The 20,668-nt window shown below is 41.8% G+C and overlaps 2 protein-coding genes across 2 annotated transcripts; one reads left to right on the top strand and one right to left on the bottom strand.

The window, feature by feature from the left end:
- Window positions 1–4,169: 4,169 nt before the first annotated feature.
- On the bottom strand, window positions 4,170–11,271 carry LOC311308482 (uncharacterized protein; the record flags this gene model as incomplete). The annotated part of the gene is made up of 6 exons (XM_084437443.1): window positions 11,245–11,271; window positions 7,730–10,155; window positions 7,404–7,452; window positions 7,206–7,316; window positions 5,865–5,975; window positions 4,170–4,195 (listed from the first exon to the last, which is right to left on the bottom strand). The coding sequence occupies exons 2-6, from the start codon at window positions 9,923–9,925 to the stop codon at window positions 4,170–4,172; spliced, it is 2,493 nt and encodes an 830-aa protein (XP_084293569.1). The 5' UTR covers window positions 9,926–10,155; window positions 11,245–11,271.
- A 120-nt stretch (window positions 11,272–11,391) lies between these two features.
- On the top strand, window positions 11,392–17,083 carry ap3s2 (adaptor related protein complex 3 subunit sigma 2). The gene is made up of 6 exons (XM_084437110.1): window positions 11,392–11,535; window positions 11,828–11,919; window positions 13,449–13,560; window positions 14,080–14,151; window positions 15,732–15,839; window positions 15,965–17,083. The coding sequence occupies exons 1-6, from the start codon at window positions 11,467–11,469 to the stop codon at window positions 16,088–16,090; spliced, it is 579 nt and encodes a 192-aa protein (XP_084293236.1). The 5' UTR covers window positions 11,392–11,466; the 3' UTR covers window positions 16,091–17,083.
- Window positions 17,084–20,668: the final 3,585 nt, after the last annotated feature.

Genomic DNA, 20,668 nt, shown 5'->3' on the forward strand with positions numbered 1-20,668 from the left:
TCTGTTGGTGGGTGGTGTGAGAGAGAAGTCCTTGTGTTAATGATAATCATTGCCTCGTCATCATAATAAATAAACCAATCAAATAAACTTGTGCAATTATATACAACCTAGTCTACTAAATACAAGCATGGCAGTCGCCCCTAACCTAATGGGTATAGCACAGGTGAGCTACATGAACTATGCTTACCGGTCGACCAGGTGGATCAGCAGGGGCCTGGTCAGAAGCTGCTTTTGTGTTGGAAGTGGATGCCTGAGTTGTTGTGCTGGAAGTAGATGCCTGTGTCCTAGCCCGCACCATTCTCCTAGTCGCAGGTTCAATCTGTTTCCAGAATGCCTCCAGATGGCGGGAGCTGGCAAATCTAAAGAAGTGACAGAAAGAGTATTATTTTTAAGAAACACCTTTTATTGATGTTCACCCAGAAATATCTTGCCAGGAGGCAGTGGCAGGTATGTGTAGCCCCTGGCAGCATGGTTTGAAATGTAATCACTTGATTTTAAAGTTGAGCCCACAATCAACTGCATCTATACCAACCAGCAATCAATGAGTGTTTTGCCTCATGTTGCTGTGTTTAGTGTATTTTTTTCATGTTTTCCCTTTTAATTCATATTGTTGCTCTGTGTTGATGTCAATCTTGTCTTGCTTTTAACATTAGTTTATGGTCATGTGCTCACATACATAACAGTAGCCTACAGGGTTAATTAATGAATAAACACAATCTACTCTGCATCAAAGTCATAGCCAGAGCTATGCATGCTGAATATCATATTCCATGCAACATACCTTCTCCTCCTCAAGCTCATCCTCTGGCCTGACTGCTCGTGGTTTTCTTTCCCAGACACTTGGTCTGGCTGCCGGCAAAGTGTAGTCGTTCCAGGCAAACAAGACAGGCACAGCCCCCGCTACCAAACGTCGGTTTCCTCCGTGAATGATATCCGTGGGTACGAAGTGTCGACTACAGACTGCTGTGCTCTTTTTAATTTCCAAATTCTCACGTCTAACATTACGTATCCATATTTTTCTAAGTGTTTCGTCTTTTGGAAATATGTGGAAACTCACCGCCGAGTTAAATTTCCCAGACATAGCGCACTGAGGCACACAGCAGAAACTGTTGCTAGGATGGTCCCGCTTCAGGTATTTTACCCATCTTTCTTTACTCGCCATTTCATCCGATCTAGCACTAAATCAACTAAACAGTAATGATTAATAAATAAATAAAATATACATGCAGCAAAAGTATGTCTTCTGGTTATAAATATTAAAAGCAGTAGCTTTGTGTGTGTAGCTTTCCGTTTTAAAGAGGCCGCCGAGAAGAGCGCAAGTGAGCTGACCCAGCTTCCGGTTTGGTCATGTGACCTTCGGCATAAGGCCTATTATTTAATAAATAGCTAAACGTGAGACTAGACAACACCCTTGGAGAGTTTCGAAAAATAGCTGTTTCGTTCTCGTATTTTATTGGACCATGGAGGGAGGGATTTGACATATTTACTCCAGTCGGAAAACTTGGAATGTATCGTGTCCAATGAGATGGCTAGTTGGGTCACTCCAGCAAACCAATCAGCTACACTGAGAAGAACACGTAATTTCCGGGCAATCATCTTCAATTTGTTGACTGGAATGTCACATTTCTTGTTGTCGAGAGCATGGATGTGACTGGATGGACTGTGAATATAGGCTACATATCAACAGACAGATAAATGTATACCCACACTCCCTCCCTATCTAACCCAATACACAACCTCTCCTACTCCCCCATATAGTATGTAGGCTACACTCTCTTGTATCTAGATATGTAACATAATGTTTCTCTTTGTACTCTTTTTTGTACCTCTCTATATTGTGTGCACTGAAGAACATTTCACTACTCGTTGTACGTATAAGATGTAGTCAAATAAAACTGACTTTGATTATCAAAGTTGTCCATCAAAATAAATAGTCAAGAATTGATCAGTTTTTGGTTTAGGAAACCTGCACAATTGTACCTTGACACTTTGGCTCTAGTCAGTCCTTATTCAACCAGCAGATGGGGGTAGAGTATTAGAGAATGTAGTCACTGTGAAGTAGGGTACATCTGATAACATTCTGACAAAGCGGTGGTAGTGAAATGGTGAGGTGTGTTGAATTAATCTGAGAAGAACGACAAGAAATATATTTATATGAAAAATTGTTTTTCTTAAGGTCATATACAACAATGCAGTGTAGACATCCTTACCAATATTAATTTACATTATTGCAATCGATGGACAATTAGGCTACCCATGAAATTCACCAGGTTACATTTAAAACAACATTAAAACACAATATTGCTTAAGCTACAACATTTCAGCACAACAGAGGGGAGAGGGGGATACAAAAATGTGGGGTGGTAATTTAGCAGCTTAAAATCAAACAACCTCCTATTTATTGTTCATTGATTTAGAAGAGCACATACAACTTGAGACTCCGTATTGCACACGATCAGGCAGACATGTATGTCACACCACTGCAGACTTTATAGAACAAGACATGGAAGCAAGGTTTAGACAACGGGGATACCCCATGGAATGGATTAACAAAGTTTATGGGACAGCACTGAGTAAACCACACACAGAATTACTTTAAAAAAGTAATAAGTAATAAGTAAGAACTCTGTGACGTGTATCACCACCTATTCTCCTCGGTCCCATGTCATCAAACCTTTCTTCAAACCAGGCCAGGTCCAGCCTGGCTTATGTGCGTCCTATGCTCTCACCACTACTTGTGCAGCGGAGATCGGTGGGTTGGTTTTGGTGTCCTTCTTCCAGTCCTTAGTGTGGGTTGGGGTTAGAATGTGGGTTGGGGTTAGAATAAGGGTTAGGACAGGATCTGACCTATAAGGCAAGGGGTAAAGGTTGGAGTGAAAGGATGAACATGTGGACGTCTGGGGTATAGTCCCATAAAGTCATCCCCACTGGGGCCTTGAACCCCTGTCTCCCAGGTGGGAGTCCTATGCTTTCACCACTACTCTACTTGTGAAGTGGAGATAAGGAGGTTGATTTTGGTGTCCTTCTTGATTTTGGTGTGCTGGGACTACTGCCTCTTGTAGAGCCAACAGAGAAATGCAGGTCAACATTGACCGGAGGGAGGGAGGGAGTGATAACCAGACAAACACTATTGTAGGTGCGCTGGCTTACAGCCATGCACAAAAAACCACTGCCTCTTGTCTAGGTGCGCTGGTTTACAGCCATGCACAAAAAAACACTGCCTCTTGTGGTAGCAACATAGAACTGCAGGTCAACAACACAACCGAGGAAGGGAGGGAGGGAGTGACAACCGGACATTTGCTATCTTTGGTGCGCTGGCTTACAGCCCCGCACAAAAACATTGGCATATTCTAAAATCTGACCCCGAATTAGCCCCCATTTTAAGGAACCACCTCTCTTTGTGTATAAACCTGGCAGGAATCTAAGAGATCTACTAGTCCATGCAGACTTTTTATCGCCAGGAACCCACAGGACCCACACAAAGACTCTTACGCCCCATCCCTAATGGAAATTATCGCTGTGGCAACTGCGCAGTGCCACAACACATACTGTATAAGACAAACCATTTGTCATCGTCACACTAACAAAACGTTTCGTGTTATTATTTGTTCTTCGTCCAACTGTGTAAATGTTACGTTGTCCATTTAGCCTACATAGGAAAAACTACCAGGAACCATGCTGCTGATCCGCACACAGGTCTATCATTTGGAAAATCTATGGCAATGGAAGTCCCTGTGTGGGTAAAGTCCACTGTCCCAGCAACCATTAAATGTCCTAGAAGTTTGTTTTTCCTGAGCTATGTTGCATTAAGTGGCCTGGATCTAAACGATGCAGGAAATCTTTACTAAACGCGTCTCTCAATCCTCCATGTGACTCCATCCAAATGCTCAGGGGCTGGACAGCTGTTAGTGATCCTAATTTGATGTGTTCATACTGGGTTCAAACAGAAAAGCCTGTAAATCACATTGTCTGAACACTCAAAGTAAAACAATACCTCAAGACATATGTAGAAGTAGTAGATGCAACATTTCACTGTAACTGTATACACATGTATTACATGTGACAAATAAGAAATCATGATCTTGATGTAGAGTAAATGTAAATGTTTTATTTATTATACAACTTTTTTATGTAAATTCTTTAAAAATCAAATAGTAATCCCAGTCCCCTCAGTCCATTTGGCGGTTCTGCAATTCTGAAAGATACAGACAAAGGAGACTGAAAAGTTACAAATCCTAATCTGTATCCACAGGAACTCGACTCAAATCCAACAACGTACTTGTGAGAGAAAAATAAATCTTTGCAACGATACAGACCACTCTCTGGTAAAATATTTCAAATCTGAAAACTTAGTTATACCTTCCTTCAGTTGTTCATTTTCCCTCCGATATTTCTCCAGTTCTTGCTGAAGTGCACAACAGTTGGCACACTCTGCAAGAACATTGGAAAGGAAACTGCATTGAATACTGTTGAAAAAAATTGTCATGAAATTCAAAGCTACACAGCACCTATGCAGAACTAAAACTGTAGGTTGTAGTGCAAGAACATTGGACGTGAATTACGCTTTAAAAGAGCTTTACCATCTGGACGCTTAGCTGGTTGGGTTGGGACCAATGGGACAGAGCCAGCAGCACGACAGGTTGAAGAGAGAGAAGAAAAAAGAAAAAGTATCTTACGGCAAAACATTTTCATTTCTGTTGGTAGAAGATCCCCTTCAATATTGCACTTTGGTCAACCATGCAGTATATCAAATCAATTCAACTCAACAAGGACCTCACCAGCTTGGAGAAAGGCTTTGGCTGGCAGCTTCAATGTACCAGCTAGTTGTTTCACTCCTGTGTAAGACATGGACACAACTGTTCAAACTCCATGTTTCACTCTCTCACACAACAACATGTAATGGGGGTATGAGTGCAAAGTAGCAGTTTTCAGGTAGAAACACTAGAGTATGAGGTTTCAGATCTACACATAGTACTTTATTCAGGGTTCCCACTCCCACTTTATTCCCTCTCAGTGGGAATCAAATCAATTCAAGGTAACACTTGAATAAAAATGTTAAAGACTGGATGAAGCAAAATCAGAGCTGTATACACCGAGTACCTCTATTTATTTTTAATTTTCACTTGCTCTTAGCTGAGCTCATTTGCATATGAAAAGAGTGCTCAATGCGCTCAATCTGATCTCGTGGTCAACGGAGAGGTATAGAGGCATGAATGCTTATTCTGAGTGGTATTTTCAGTAATAATACTCAGACATGTTTTGGGGACCCCAAAGACTTATATTAAACTGTTGAGAATTAGCATAATAGGACACCTTTAAATTTATAACTGTATTTTATTTTTAATCTTGCAAATATAATCATGTGTGTGTGGTGTGGACTCTCCTTTACCCCCTCTATCTTTCTTCCAAAAGCCTTACTAGGGACAGAAGTTGGAAATTAGCTACAAGCTATAATCTCATTTGAGACCAAGGACCACAATGGAAACAAGTCTATGACTTGTGTGTTTTATCCTTGATGTTTTCTTTGAGATGATGTCTGTCTTTTTTTACTCCATGTATTTCCAAATGTCAAATAAATCAAATCAAATCTCTTTGTGCATAGCATCAGTTGCACTGTCTTGTCTTTACAAGTTGTTTTGTAACTATGTGAATTTGTAGTGTCCCCATCATTCATTCATACATACATAACTTTCCATGTCTGGAATAGACTTTTTAAAATTCCACTACTCTCTACGCAGTTGTAAATATTGTAAAAAGTCCCATGGTACACCAAATCAGGGTTCTGATAAAATTGCAAAAGGCCTACAAATGAGAGGAAGTGAAGTAGCCTAATCGTATCTACTGTAACTCACTGGTACATTTACCTGCTGGTACAAGTTTTTTCCTCTTTGCTACTGGCAAGGCCTCAGTGCTGGTTGACAAGCGCTTTGGGGTTTGGCTGGTTGCTTGCGTCTTGGTCTTTGACCTCACGGTAGCTATGGGAGAGATTTGAAGGTGGACACAGACATTAGTCAACTGTATGAGGAAAGAAATGGAGGCAAGTAAAAGTAAGAAATACAGATTGGACTTAATTGTCTGCCCCGATAAAAATGTGATTTGTAATGCAGGGTTTTTCCTGGATAGAGAATTACGAGGCCTCCGTCAAATTTCGTGCCGCCTCCAGATCGACAAAAAAAACAAAACACTAAGCCAACCAACTTGTACACATTTTGTGTAGTAGGTAAATTTTTTTGTTTCAGTTATTTGTGTTGAAATTTTTTATCTGCGTGACCTCGAAATACAATTGGGAGCATTTGTGCGAGTGCACATAATTGTTATGGTGCGACCTTTTCTCCACAGACGATTCGCTAGTTACATACTCTCATGCAGTGCTGTTCGCAGTAGAGGTGAAAACGAAAGTTTTCCTACCATGACTTGAACAACTAAACAACCATATCTTGACTTGGGAGAGTGGCAGAAACACAGGGGTTGGACTGGGTGAGAGCTCGACTTCACGAATGCATCTAGCACCTTGAGCTCAAGTTATCGAGCTCAAGTTATCAAGCTCCGGTTATCGAACAGACAATGCTTTCTCTATAGGAATGTGGAGTTTCTTCTCCAGCCATTGACATAAAACCGCTGGTCTACTGTGTAGCTACACTAGTACATGTTTGACCTGACAACCTACAGTACATTATAGTCACAGTGATATGCCCTCACCAATGTTATAGTCTGTTTGTTATTTAAAAATAAATAAACAATGACATTGGATTAGGCAGCTAATAAAGCACACAGTGCATAGAATTCCCCAGAATGCAGGAAATGAAGCTTTTGATGCCCAAACTTTCCTGGGGGAGGACCCCCAAACCCCCACCTACAGTTCCACCACCACCTCATTCTGAGCCAGGAAAAACCCAGGAATGTCATTCTCCATAAAACGTCAGCAGTATTTGCAGTAGCATAAAATAGTGTGCTACCCCCTCGAATTCTTTTTTTTTTTTGAAGATATTTTGTAGGGCTTTTCAGCTTAAATGGACAGGACAGTTGAGAGAGACAGGAAATGTGTGAGAGAGAGAGAGGGGACGACATGCGGCACAGGACCCGAGTCGGGAATCGAACCCGGGTCCGCTGCGCGAAGGACTAGCCTTCATATGGCGCGCGCCTTACCCCGGTGAGCTACCGGGGCGCCCCTACCCCCTCGATTTCTAAACCAAAACATACTATACCTGCAGAGCCACTGGGCTTGTCATTGGAGGAGGCTGCAATGGCCCTTGCTGTGGGAGGTCTGAGGCCAGAAGGTTGAGGTTTCCTCAAGCCAGAGCAGGGCAGCTTGGACTCTACAGGCAGAGATAAGAGTTAGACAGCATAGGCTACATTACGCTTTATGCACGTATAGGGACAAAAAGCCTCACCTGGGTACTTACCGGGAACTGCACTACATCGTCCACTGTTAACGGTTAAAATTCCAGGACCCTAGAAAGAAATAACATAAAAATACACTGAACACATCCCCACTGTTGTGTCAAGTCAAATATCCTTGCACATAAATAATCCTGTGTTTTAAAATGACCAAGGATTTACACATTGCACAACTTGACAAGCTAATTTCAAGACAACTGCAACAAATATCATCAAGACTGAAAATAGATATTTTATGTCCAAAATAATGCAAGCTAAAGTAGTCTTGTGTCTATTCCAATATCTTTGCACATACAGTAAATAATCCTGTGTTTTAAAATGACCCCCATACCTCCTGTGACACAGCAGCTGCGGCATTTCTGGAAGCTTCTGCTCGAGTGGTCCTCTTGATGCTGGTTAGGGCAGAGACAGGTGGCTCAGAGGGAATAGAGACGGCGGTGGCTGGCTTGGTCTTCGGCAGGCCAGCCCATGATGGAAGCTGGGTTGGAAGTCTCAGAGAGGGTCGCAGTGACCTGGAACTGGAGGACACAGCAGGGAGCTGAAAGAACGTCTTCCTATCACCGACTATGTTGGACACTCCAGGTAACTGAGTAGTCTGTTTCGGGGGAATGGGCAACTGAGGGGTCCGTTTCGGGAGAACACATGCAGAGAGACTTGTCCGTGTATCTGAAGTTTTTCCTGATTCCAGCTCAATTTTGAAATTGAACACTTTGGATCTGGCCATGGGTGTAGAGGTGACCACTGAGGAGGAGTTCAGTTCAAGGGTGTCATTCAAGTTGAACGTAGGTGCTTCGTCGCTCTTCTGGAGACTGACCGTTTCACCATTAGCCTCTGTGCTAGTGCCATTCAGTTCCATTGATGACTGAGCATCAACAGTGTTGTTCTGGTGGCTGACTATTTCATCATTAGCCTCTGTGCTTGTACCACTGAGCTTCACTGATGACTGGGCGTCAAAAGTGTTGTTCTGGACACTGACCGTTTCACCATTAGCCTCTGTTGTGCCATTCAGTTTCATTGATGACTGGGCGTCAAAAGTGTTGTTCTGGAGACTCACTGTTTCACCATTAGCCTCTGTGCTTGTACCACTGAGCTTCACTGATGACTGGGCGTCAAAAGTGTTGTTCTGGACACTGACCGTTTCACCATTAGCCTCTGTTGTGCCATTCAGTTTCATTGATGACTGGGCGTCAAAAGTGTTGTTCTGGAGACTCACTGTTTCACCATTAGCCTCTGTGCTTGTACCACTGAGCTTCACTGATGACTGGGCGTCAAAAGTGTTGTTCTGGACACTGACCGTTTCACCATTAGCCTCTGTTGTGCCATTCAGTTTCATTGATGACTGGGCGTCAAAAGTGTTGTTCTGGAGACTCACTGTTTCACCATTAGCCTCTGTGCTTGTACCACTGAGCTTCACTGATGACTGGGCGTCAAAAGTGTTGTTCTGGACACTGAACGTTTCACCATTAGCTTCTGTTGTGCCATTCAGTTTCGTTGATGACTGGGCATCAACAGTGTTGTTCTGGTGACTGAACGTTTCACCGCTAGCCTCTGTGCTTGTACCACTGAGCTTCACTGATGACTGGGCGTCAAAAGTGTTGTTCTGGAGGCTGACTATTTCATCATTAGCCTCTGTTGTGCCATTCAGTTTCATTGATGACTGGGCGTCAAAAGTGTTGTTCTGGTGGCTGACTATTTCACCATTAGCTTCTGTGCTTGTACCACTGAGCTTCACTGATGACTGGGCGTCAAAAGTGTTGTTCTGGACACTGAACGTTTCACCATTAGCCTCTGTGCTTGTACCACCGAGCTTCACTGATGACTGGGCGTCAAAAGTGTTGTTCTGGACACTGAACGTTTCACCATTAGCCTCTGTTGTGCCATTCAGTTTCATTGATGATTGGGCGTCAAAAGTGTTGTTCTGGTTATCGATCATCTCTTCTTCTAATCTACTCAGTACGGGAGTTTCAAGAGGAACACAGGGCAAATCAACTGTCGTGTTCGCAGCAGGCGAGACCACTACAGACGAGAAGTCGTCGTCAAAAGTGATCGACATCGATTGTGAGTCGTCAAAGCAACTGATCCCAGTGCAGTTGGGCAGGGTTTCATCTGCAATCAAAGACACCTCCCGAAAGAGGCTGGACACGTTTGGATCATCACTGCCATCTTCCCCTGTCCTAAGTGGCTTCAGGGACTGAGACCTCAGCCGGTTCAGTCCCAGCCTGAGATATTTGAAAGTGGGGGTGAGGGTCGATCGTAGGTTAGCTCCGCGTTCTCCACTATTACCGCTGTGAACAGATGGAGTGGCCGCACTCGAGAGAGACGCTGTCTCTCTGGTTATATTAAAGATCTCAGACATGGTTCCCACATGGCGGTCTGGCCCACCTCCTGCTTGAATTAAGATCTTTGGCACAAACGCAGCTGAGGCTGCATCGGAAGGCGGAATATTTTCAATGCAGTCATCCTCCACACATGTTTTTGGACCAGAGGTACTTGGGGCGGATGCGCGCTGAGTTGCCTGACTGGCCATGCTTTCTTTGGACTGCTATCAGACAATATGAATGGGATTGTCTGGTATTTCTCCTTTTTCTAATTTAACCAAAGACAGGAATTTGGTGGAATGAGACTCCTTGGCATTAGTAACGTTGGTGTCTCTCAGAGTCCTTTTCTGCAGACCGGAGCCAGGGTTGCGAGTCAGTTCTTTCTGCTTCAGAGAGCAGCTTGTGTTACTCTAGGAGGCCGATTCGCCTTATCTGTGGCCTGTTGGGAGGGGGGGGAGATGCATACATTACTCGACCTATGAAACAATATGGTAAATAATTGATCAGCTCCTGCATACATTTCATTGTAGTATTGTATCTTGTAGCACTAGCATATTGTAACATTGTTAATAAACACCATTGCGATGGAACTAAGTGCAAGTGATGCGTGTTGATAGTTAATAACTAAAACGCGTATTTCGCGTAGCTGATCGAAAACTTAACGTCAAAACGTTAATTATAGTTAACGTTACGTTAGCGCGGTGAAGGTATAACGTATATGCCATTGTTGATATTATTGTTACGCTGACGTTAAGTTAGCTAGCTTGCTTTCAAACTTTAACTAAAGTTAGCGAACAACAACGCAACATAATTTTCGTTTCTTGCCAAGATGCAGCTAACCACTAAGTCGTTTACTCTCGGGATGCTGTCACTGCTTTGGGTTAACAAACGTTAGCAATAGCTAGCTAGTTAACTAGCTAACTTTACTTCTCTGTAACAACGTTCACACGCTTGCGTTTGATGCGTGAACTTTGACGGATGCCATTCACTTTCAATGGCTGCAGCCGAATGGCATTCTGGTTCCGTTGTTGTCCAGGTGCGTTGCGTTGCCTGAGTTGCTAGCGTCGAAAGTTAAAACATTTTCAACTGTCAGATGCGTTGCCGGAGCTGCCGACCAATCAGATGACTTGACGGAGAAAGACGTCATCGCAAGGCGGGATTTTCACATTTTTCGATACCAAGATGGAGGACAATCGCTGTTTGAATTGTTTGTTTTCAGGATAGGATGTACCCAATACCTGCGGGCACCACGTTCACGTTGCCTCAACCACAATGCATAAACGATCGCCACACGTTCGACCAGATTAGCATCCATGACAGCACTAAACGAAAAGCCGGGTGGGTTTTCAAAATAGTGCGCGCTAGCAGGTTCGGATAATATACTGGTTGTTGCGAGAGCAGTTTTGGACAATGTGATTGGATGTTGTTACGTGCGGCAGCGAAAGTGAATGGCATCCGTCAATGTTGACGCATCAAACGCAAGCGTGTGAGTGCACTGTTACACACAAGTTAGCTAGCTAAAACTCACCCGTATCGCGTGTAATTCCCGGTGAAAGGGACCAAAGCCAAAGGCAGTAACGTTAGTAGCCGGAACCAAATCTACGATACAGGTTTCAGGTCGGCCCATGAAGTTGTAGACGCACTTAACGGAAACGAGTGTCAGATACATCCGCCAGCTGTTAGGCAAGCTAGCTAGCAACTAACCCAGACGATCCTGAGTTGAGCCAGCTAACTCATTTACCAGTCAAATATGATCAAAGCTATTTTAATATTTAACAACCATGGGAAACCACGGCTCATTCGATTTTATGAATATTTTGTGAGTATGGATATATATATAGGCTTTAATCCAAATACGTCAGCCTTGCTAACCTAACATTAGCAATGCTAACTGTGCTGCTAATTAGCATATCGATGAACTAGCACTAGCTAGTTATCTCAAACACACATTTTAGGTAACGTTATTGTCTATCTTGTTAATGATCGTTGTTGACTACTAGTCACCTTTGCAATAACTTTGAATCGCCTTGATCAAACGGACCCCTCTGTGACTTTGGCTAGCAAAGTAGCAGGCTAGCAAGTGCTATATCCTCTTCAATCTTCTGCTTTAGGCTGAAGATTTGCAGCAGCAGATCATTCGAGAGACTTTCCATCTCGTGTCCAAGAGAGACGACAACGTCTGCAACTTCCTGGAGGGCGGAAGGTACACATTTAGGCTAGGCTGTTAATCTAAACTGAATCTGGCTAAACCAGATGAAATGTATGTGACTAATTGTTCAGTAACTTTAACCATTTCTGATTGTTTCTAGCCCTCCCCAGAAATGTTGTCATAGGGCGGGCATGTCACAGATACATTGGGTATTACTTATGTATAGCTACAGCATCAGAACATATTTTCATGTCATCATCTCTCACTCCCAGTCAGAAAATGTCCGCTAGACACAATGCTAATTTTGGTTATACTATACTTATAATACTGAATCGTATATGAGACGGATCGGCCCGTCACCGAACAGCTGAAAATCGTCCAATTCCGGTCACCTGCCGATCTATCGGTGCACCCCTGTTTATCAACACTGACGTTTCATTGGGTAGCTCTCCATGACTGGAATGGAGACCTATATTGCCCTACAAAGGCAAAACGCAGTATTTATGAAGAAAAAATGATTGAAAGTTTTTTTTAATTGGCCAGCTAAATGGGTTATAGGTATATAATTAGATTGCACTAGTTGTACACTCAGGGGTTTTTGGGGGCGCACACAATTTTTTGGGGAAACCTTTCATGTCGAGTAGTCTACCAGCATATATAGGCCTATATTCTTTGCTGTCGTTCTGACTGAGCTCACTTTTCACAATCATGACACAAAATGGATATGAAGACAAAATGTTTAAGATATTTGTAGCCTGTCTATTAAATATCTCTTTTACTGGTTGTCCAAACCATGGACGATGCAAGAAAGAGGGATAGGCTGCACTTGAAACAAGCTATCAAACACATTAGGAAAGAATTTGAATTGCTATTTTTATTTTCAATTTTAACATTTTGGCACTGGTGATTTTCCTTTGGCTCTGGCTAAAATCTCTTTGGGTGGCGCCAAAAAATCCTCTATGCAGGAAAAACCCTGACATTTATTTGTGAGGTAATGTCCAAAAACCATTAAGGTTCATTTGACCTTTGACCAAAAATGTAGTCACTGCGTTTTGCCTTTGGAGGGCAGTATGGTCTATTCTACAATCTATTTGACTATGGTACTTATATTCCGAAGCAACATTATTTTGTGTAAAAGCAGTGGAGTCACATAAGGTTAGATATCTGGCTATAATGGGGTAAAATAGTATCCAGTTCATCCTGGCACCCAATGCATTTGCCTATTATTGAAATACAATTTCTGGTAGGCTAGGATCATAGGCCTATTGTGCAGAAGGAAATATCAAGAGATAATCGAATAACAAGTTACTTACCCGCTGTCAGTGCCTGCAAACAGAAAGTTAAGGGTGTGCATGTGCAGGACAGTATACTTACAGGCACTGAAAAGAGGGAATATTCTCACTCTAAAAACATATCTGGCCTGTTTTATAGGTATGACTAAGCATTGCTGAGTTTGGTTTTATCAGAAAAAGCATGCCTATATTCAATCAAAAATAATTTGTTTCACATCACAGCAGATACAGTAAGTAGTAATAACAATAACATGACGTTTATTGACAACTTTATTTTGTCCCTGTCTACAGTCTAATTGGTGGGTCAGACTACAAGCTGATATACAGACACTATGCCACACTTTACTTTGTGTTCTGTGTGGACTCCTCAGAAAGTGAGCTTGGAATCCTCGATCTGATACAGGTAAATTACTTGGATGTAATTTGTAGATCATTAATTTGATTGTAGATGTAGATCATTAATGTAGATCATTAATTTGATTGGCTTTGCTCACAGGAGTAGGTGAAATTGATTGTATGTAGGTATTCTTCTCAATGTTTTTCTGTGACCCTCAAACTTATCTGATGTTACAGAACACCAGACGTTGTAAAATAACTGCTGATAGCCATTATCAGGGCTTACCTCCTTCATCAAGCTACAGACTATGAGCAGTTTTAGAATTGCATGCTTGATTATTTCGTAATCGACTATTTGGACCTATGAAAGTAAACTGCAACTGGCATTTTTAAGATGAGCCTACTAAAATCTTATTGAAAGGCTCACAAGACAGACATTCCCAACATTGTGGGGTCTTAACTGTTTTATCTGAACCCGGAATAAAGTGTCTGTAGTTGAAGCAGATTCTGTCATTTGCCAAGAATACAAGAATTCTTATACAACTTGAGAATCAGACACGTGACCCTGCCTCATGTCTCTTGGCAGGTGTTTGTGGAAACACTGGATAAATGCTTTGAAAATGTCTGCGAATTGGACCTCATATTCCACATGGATAAGGTGAGATCAAATCCAAAAGATATGACGAGTTAGCTCTCTCTTGAAGAGTCCAGTTGTCCAGATTTTTAATGAAATATTTTCACTCTACTCTGGTGTAGCCTCATAGCCACCGGCCCAGTGTGCGTTTGTGCATGCGATTGTCTGTCAGATGGATTACGCAAAAACTACCGGACGGATTTTCCCGAAACTCGGTGGAGGGGTGTAGCATGTGCCAAGTTAAAACCAATTACGTTTTGGAGCAGATCCGCATCACGGGTCGGGTCCACGGGCCGACCCAAACACAGCCGGACTGGCCATTCACCTCTGTTCATTTTTTGGACTATTATTACGCAAAAACTACCAAATCGATTTTTATGAAACTTGGTGGATGGGTATATCATGGGCCACCTTAGAACCCATTCAATTCTGGAGCAGATCCAAATCACGGGCTGGATCCACGAATGAACACAAAACTTGTGCATATGCACATTCCTTCACTATCATCTTTCTGTCTTCACATATTTCTGGGTGTAATGCCAACCTTGCCTTTCTGTTTAAACATTAAACATATTTGGTTTTCCGCTTCTACCTCAAACATTGCTTTCTGTCTGCCACATCTTCCCTACCTCTATTCTATTTATTGGTCCTGCCTCTATCTGTTTTGTACTTTCTCTGACCTTCCAGTGCTGGCACCTGCACACACACATTCAGATAAGCAGCTCTTACATGTATGGTATAATGGTAAATGGACTGCACTTATATAGCACTTTTTATCCCAAATGCTTTATGATGATGATAATGATGGCCTCTCATTCACCCATTCACACACACATTCACACACCAATGGCGGCAGCTGCCATGCAAGGTGCCAGCCTGCTCGTTGTGAGCAATTTGGGGTTCAGTGTCTTGCTCAAGGACACTTCAGCATGTCGTGAAGAGGAGCTGGGATTTGAACCGCCGACCATACAATCATTGGACGACCTGTTCTACCTCCTGAGCTACAGCCTCCTGTTATTTTAACTGTTTTGGGCACACAGGCTTCCCATCAATTCCATGTACCAAAAAAACTAGCTAGCAACATAATTGTTACAGATCCCCAATCTTCTTCACCGTCCCCCTCCTGGAAAATCATTCTAACTGATTGTACTGTATAGGATGCACCACACATACGTGTCATGTTGTACACACACACACCCTCGCATACACATTATACTCTGACTGCACTACTTTTTGTATATTGCTCTTTTATCTTATCCTTTTTTGATAGCATTTTGTACTTTCTCTTTGCATTGTCCTGTCTTTGCACTGTCCTGTCCAATATTGTCTCCATGTTATGCACCACGACTGAAAGCAAATTGGTACGTTGAAAAACTGCTTGGCAATAAACTGATTCTGATTCTAACTGACTTATTCCCAGTGAATTGCGAAATCCATCTTGACGTGTTATTCCTATAACTCACAACTGATCAGCATCAAGATTCTAATTGGAAACCTTTGAGACGAGAACTTGAAACATTGCATACAGTCATGGTGCTATGAGAGTCAGCTGTTTGGAGAGCATGACTATTCAGAATATGAACCGGTCCATCTTGTCTGTTCAGGTCCACTACATTCTGCAGGAGGTGGTGATGGGGGGGATGGTACTGGAGACCAACATGAATGAGATCGTGGCCCAAGTGGAGCTGCAGAATCGCATGGAGAAGTCAGAGGTGAGTCTCTCCGTACCACTGCTCTTCCTCCGAGCCGTCACCGTCATCCATTAACACACATTTAGAATTCAAAAACAACCACTGTGTGGAGGAGGTGTGTTTTGATCCCGAGTGCTCTTTTCCAGGGAGGGCTGTCCGCCGCCCCAGCCCGCGCCGTCTCAGCTGTGAAGAACATGAACCTCCCGGAGATTCCTCGTAACATAAATATAGGAGACATCAACATCAAAGTTTCCAGCCTCTCTCCTTTCTGAGCAGAGACGGGAACAGGCTGTGATCGCCGGCCTCAGGGGGAGCTCCCTTTATCTCTGCTCTAAAGGGATTATGTGCTACTGATATGTTTTCCCTCCGGGGCGCCAAGTACGTACGCTGATTTTTGTATTGAATATGGAACAGCTTCATTCCCAGCCATTCCTCTCAGTTCTGCTCATGGGAAATGTGTACCATATCTTCAGTTTTACTGTATGCATTTCACTTCACAGATTACTCCCGTTTGATGATTTGCACTTTTGCTGTAAAGCTAAATAATAGGACTGATAATGATGTCAATTTGTGTTTTGTTTTTGGTGTTTGTTATTTGTTAATTGTCAATGTACGATTGGTCTGTTATTGTTCTGTAATGAAAACCACATAATTCTACTATGGTGGCTCGTCCAGTATCTTTTCTCTAGCTGTGTGTCAGAAGGTCATCACTGGTTCCTCTCCTGCATCCACAGCCTCTCAAATACGTAGTCCCCAGAGTACCTAGAGTACAGATTGTTGGCTGAAATTGAAGTCTAGAAAGTGATTGTATGCGCTCACAGCTCAAATATTTCTATTTTTAGGTCTGCAATTCATATTGAACGGGTTTATTGTGTTTCAGTACTTTTGCCAATGTGCATTTTTCCCAATTGGAACATGTTACAACTGTATTTTTCTTGTGTTTTGATAGACACTAATGCTCTAAAGTTAAGTCCAGAAAGATTCTGGATTCTGTATCCTCCCTGCAACATCTGGTAACACAGAGAAAATATGTATCATGATATACAGTAGACTGAGACAATTGAATGCATTTGACCATTACTGTCAATTGTAATGCAGTACTGTACTACATGTTTTATTCAAATTGATACATTGTACAAAGAGGGAATGGTTTGAAAATCAGTTAATCAAAAGTAGCCTCGCCCATTCATCCAATTTAGAGAGTGTAATCACACTACATTCTCTGTAATCAAGATGGGGCAGAATTCAAATAGTAAATGCTAAAAGTGTATTACATTCCCTTTGAAAATAAAAAAGCGTTAACCTGAATCCATGTTTTGTCTTTTGTAAGTAAACATTTTTCAGTAACTCAAAACCATCTTGTACCTAACCTTAGGTTTAGTCATACAGCAGTGGTCATATGATCATACACAACTCCCCACGATGTTGCTGTGTTGTCACATTTAATTGCAGCTTTGGTGAAGAAATCCGTCTGTAAATCTTGTACCTTCATCTATCTAGTGTAGTGGTTTCTTCCCATTGAGTCACAAGCTGAAACCACAATGAGTTCACCATTTCGTTGAAGCAGGCACATTCTTTCAACCCCCCTCCCTCTATAAATTTGGGTCAGGGTTGTGGAAATGGAGTGTTTCCTTTTCTCCTGACTCGTCTCTCCTCTCGTATAGTTGTAGGAAAACCAGTTTTACCGTAGCACCATTCCCACAGGAGGAAGTCTCAGTCTTGCACATCAGACAGATCATTTGAGCTCTGCATGCTCGTCTTGGAGATATACTTGCATTGGATATCCAGCTGTAACTACAGTATCTGGTATGGGGTGTTTTCCTTTATAGTCTTTGAGTATAGAAGCTTAGTAAAAAATGAGTGGCATAACATGAGTAGTACTTTGGCAACTTGAATGGTGTTTTATGTTACATGTTAACATTGTTAAGTTGATGCAAATGTCTCTGCTTTGTAGCTGCAGGGAAACTCATCTGATTTACTTTAACGTTACATCTGGTGCAATATTTCACATCACATTATCACTGAAAAATATCTCCTCTATGTCTGAAGAAATAAGCCAGAAGTTGCACATTCTTTTTCATGTGTGAGCAGTTGGGTCATGTTTATTTTTACAATGTTAGAGGTTCATGGAAACCCCAGGTGTTAATAGTTACAGACAATTCCTCCTGAAAAGCCTCAGTTTTCCTGGAACCCAGTTAAAGGGAAAACGTCAATCAATGGCTCTTTTATGAGGCTGTGGTGTCAATCTCTTTTTAACATTATGGCAAATGAATCAGTTCAAAAATTCTTTAATTGTTCCTTTAGTAGCCATTATTAATTCTTGGCTCTGGGTTAAATTAATAAGCCAGTCCTTGGAAACAGCCTTATGTAACCTTTACACTCTGTCCAGGGTCTGAGAAAAGAATTAGTCAGATGCAACAGTAAGAATGCTGTCTCCAACCCATGATGTATGTTCCTTTGTGGTAATGAAGGAGTGGAAACGAGATATTCTCATCAGGAATATGAATAATATTAAATGTTTTAGTCTGTCCTAACATACAGGAACAGCAAAAGTGTTTCAGTAAAAGTATAGTCTAATCCGAGCTTGAACTAAAATGTCTTCCCTCCCTACTTTTAATCATTTTAAATCTTTGATTTCTGTATTTTTAACATCTTGTTGTGATTGTTTTAGCTGAATCTCCTGACTTTTTATGTCTTTATCTTTTAACATTTTACTTTGTTTGCCTTAGTGTTATTGTGTTATCACTGTCTTCTGTTTCTTGTGTTTTTCCTACTCGTCGTCACTGAAAATGAGGGCAACCTCAGTGGCCTTCGAGTATAAATAAAGGCTATTGAATTTAATTGTTTAATAGCTCTTTTGCTGCTTGTCCTAAATGCTATTATTCGCGAGGTTTGAGTTACAGTCGTTATATTTCACAACACAGATCAGATGACTCCTCAGAGGTAGAGGCTAGGTCATATTATGCGTCCATCTATGACGAAGTTAGCCATGCCCTTAGGTGTCTGTGGGGATCAGATGTACTGTACTGTCGAGTTGACAGCTGGCCAAGGGCTTGCACTAGAGCCGTAATGAGTTCTCTTGAATATCACAGGCGAACGTAATCACAGGCGAATGTAATCCAGCTCTGAGAAGCTTCACACAGCTGTACTGCAGAATTCTACGTTCAATAGCCGGGCATGCGCTGTGAACAATGTATTGTAGACAGAACAGGGCGAATGAAACTCAATGGACAGTAGAGACACACGTATCGAATCCTTTGATCTAGCTACAGATGGTGGGACATTCCAAAAATGCAGGAACAGCCACAACGGAAGAAAAAAGACAAACAGACTGGTGCACATTGTATCTTTGCTGGGCTATAATTGACGAGAATCATTTGTATGGTTTCCTGGATTTCCAGAATTGAATTTCAGGGGGCCCTCAGCTCCAGGAGTTAAATAATATGCATACTGTAGAAAATGTCTAACACTTAAACATTTCATATATTAATTACCACAAAAGAACATGCATCATGGGTGGGGGACAACATGTTCACTGTTGCATAAGTCTTTGTCAAAGACCAGTTGAATCTTTTTCATTATTTCCAGATGTTCAGGGGTAGTTTAGGGGTAGTCATACTCTATTGCTGGCGCAGTTTTCAGGCTACAAATAGCAGCAATAACTGGTTCCTCCGCTAGTGTTTCAAAAAGTATAGTGTTGCTGGCTTTTGTGCATAAACCTGTTCTTTCTCAACATCCCAAACTATCATCACTATTTCCTGGTTTCCATCTGGTTGCTGGAGTCAATGCTAGACTAGTGTATGCTAACAGGCTGTATGATGATCCTTATTGTATGAGTATCACCACAGTTGACTGTATATGCTCTATCATATCAGTTATTAGGCACTGGAGATTAGAATTTATTGGTTGGTAGATATTAGTCACCACAGTTTTATGATCTAGCACCCTGTACAAGTTCATTAACTTGTATCATGTTATATTATTTCTTATCCTCAAGATATGTGACAGGTGTGACAGGTGTGCAATAATTTGCTACTACAAGTGCATCTCAAAAAATTTGAATACCGTAGAAAAGTTCATTATTTTACGTAATTTAATTCAAAAAGTGAAACTATCATATATTTTAGATTCATTACACATAAAGTGAAATATTTCAAGCCTTAATCTTGATGATTATGGCTTACAGCTCATGAAAATCAAAAATAAGAATATTAGAATTATACATGAGACCAATAAAAAAAAGGATTTATAATACAGAAATGTCGACCTTCTGAAAGGTATGTTCATTTAATTTATGAACTCAGCTCTTGGTCGGGGCTCCTTTTGCACACATGGCTTTATCAGACAATAGAGCATACACTATCAGCTATAAATGCTGCTATCTCTGAAGAATTAACTGCAGTTCATTTTATTACTGTACTGTATATCCATGTACTAGCCTGTGTCAACGGTCAAAACACCTTTTGTATTAAATGACTCGTTTGGTTGTTTCAGAGAGGGATGGTGTTGACGCTCGGGAGGTGTTCTGGTTTGGAAGTGATTCAGATGTGAGGCGTTGCGTTGTCTCTGGTTTCGTGGTGGCTCAGATGTGACCGCTGCTTGTGACGTTTGGATTCCTGGTGACGATGATGATGCCCGTGAGGTTGAGGTGTTGCAATGTCTCTGGTTTTGTGATGATAACAATGTGACTTGCTCTAAAGGAACTTTTCCACTCACGGTCAGCGGATTGGTGAAACATCTTTATTTTCAGGGGAACAACAGATGTAAAAACCTTAAAAAAGAAGTTAATCACAGGTTCATGGATACTTCTCACTCAGATCTGAAAAGTATAATTGAGTGGCCCCAGAGCC

The sequence above is a fragment of the Borostomias antarcticus genome (assembly GCF_949987555.1).
Source record: "Borostomias antarcticus genome assembly, chromosome: 4".
Taxonomy (NCBI): Eukaryota; Metazoa; Chordata; class Actinopteri; order Stomiiformes; family Stomiidae; genus Borostomias; species Borostomias antarcticus.

Excerpts from the sequence above, each read along its gene's own strand:
- ap3s2 (XM_084437110.1), top strand. The coding sequence starts at position 11,467 with ATGATCAAAGCTATTTTAATATTTAACAACCATGGGAAACCACGGCTC. Across the intron at positions 11,536-11,827 it reads TTCGATTTTATGAATATTTT|GCTGAAGATTTGCAGCAGCA; the intron begins GTGAGTATGGAT and ends CTTCTGCTTTAG. Across the intron at positions 13,561-14,079 it reads GAATCCTCGATCTGATACAG|GTGTTTGTGGAAACACTGGA; the intron begins GTAAATTACTTG and ends GTCTCTTGGCAG.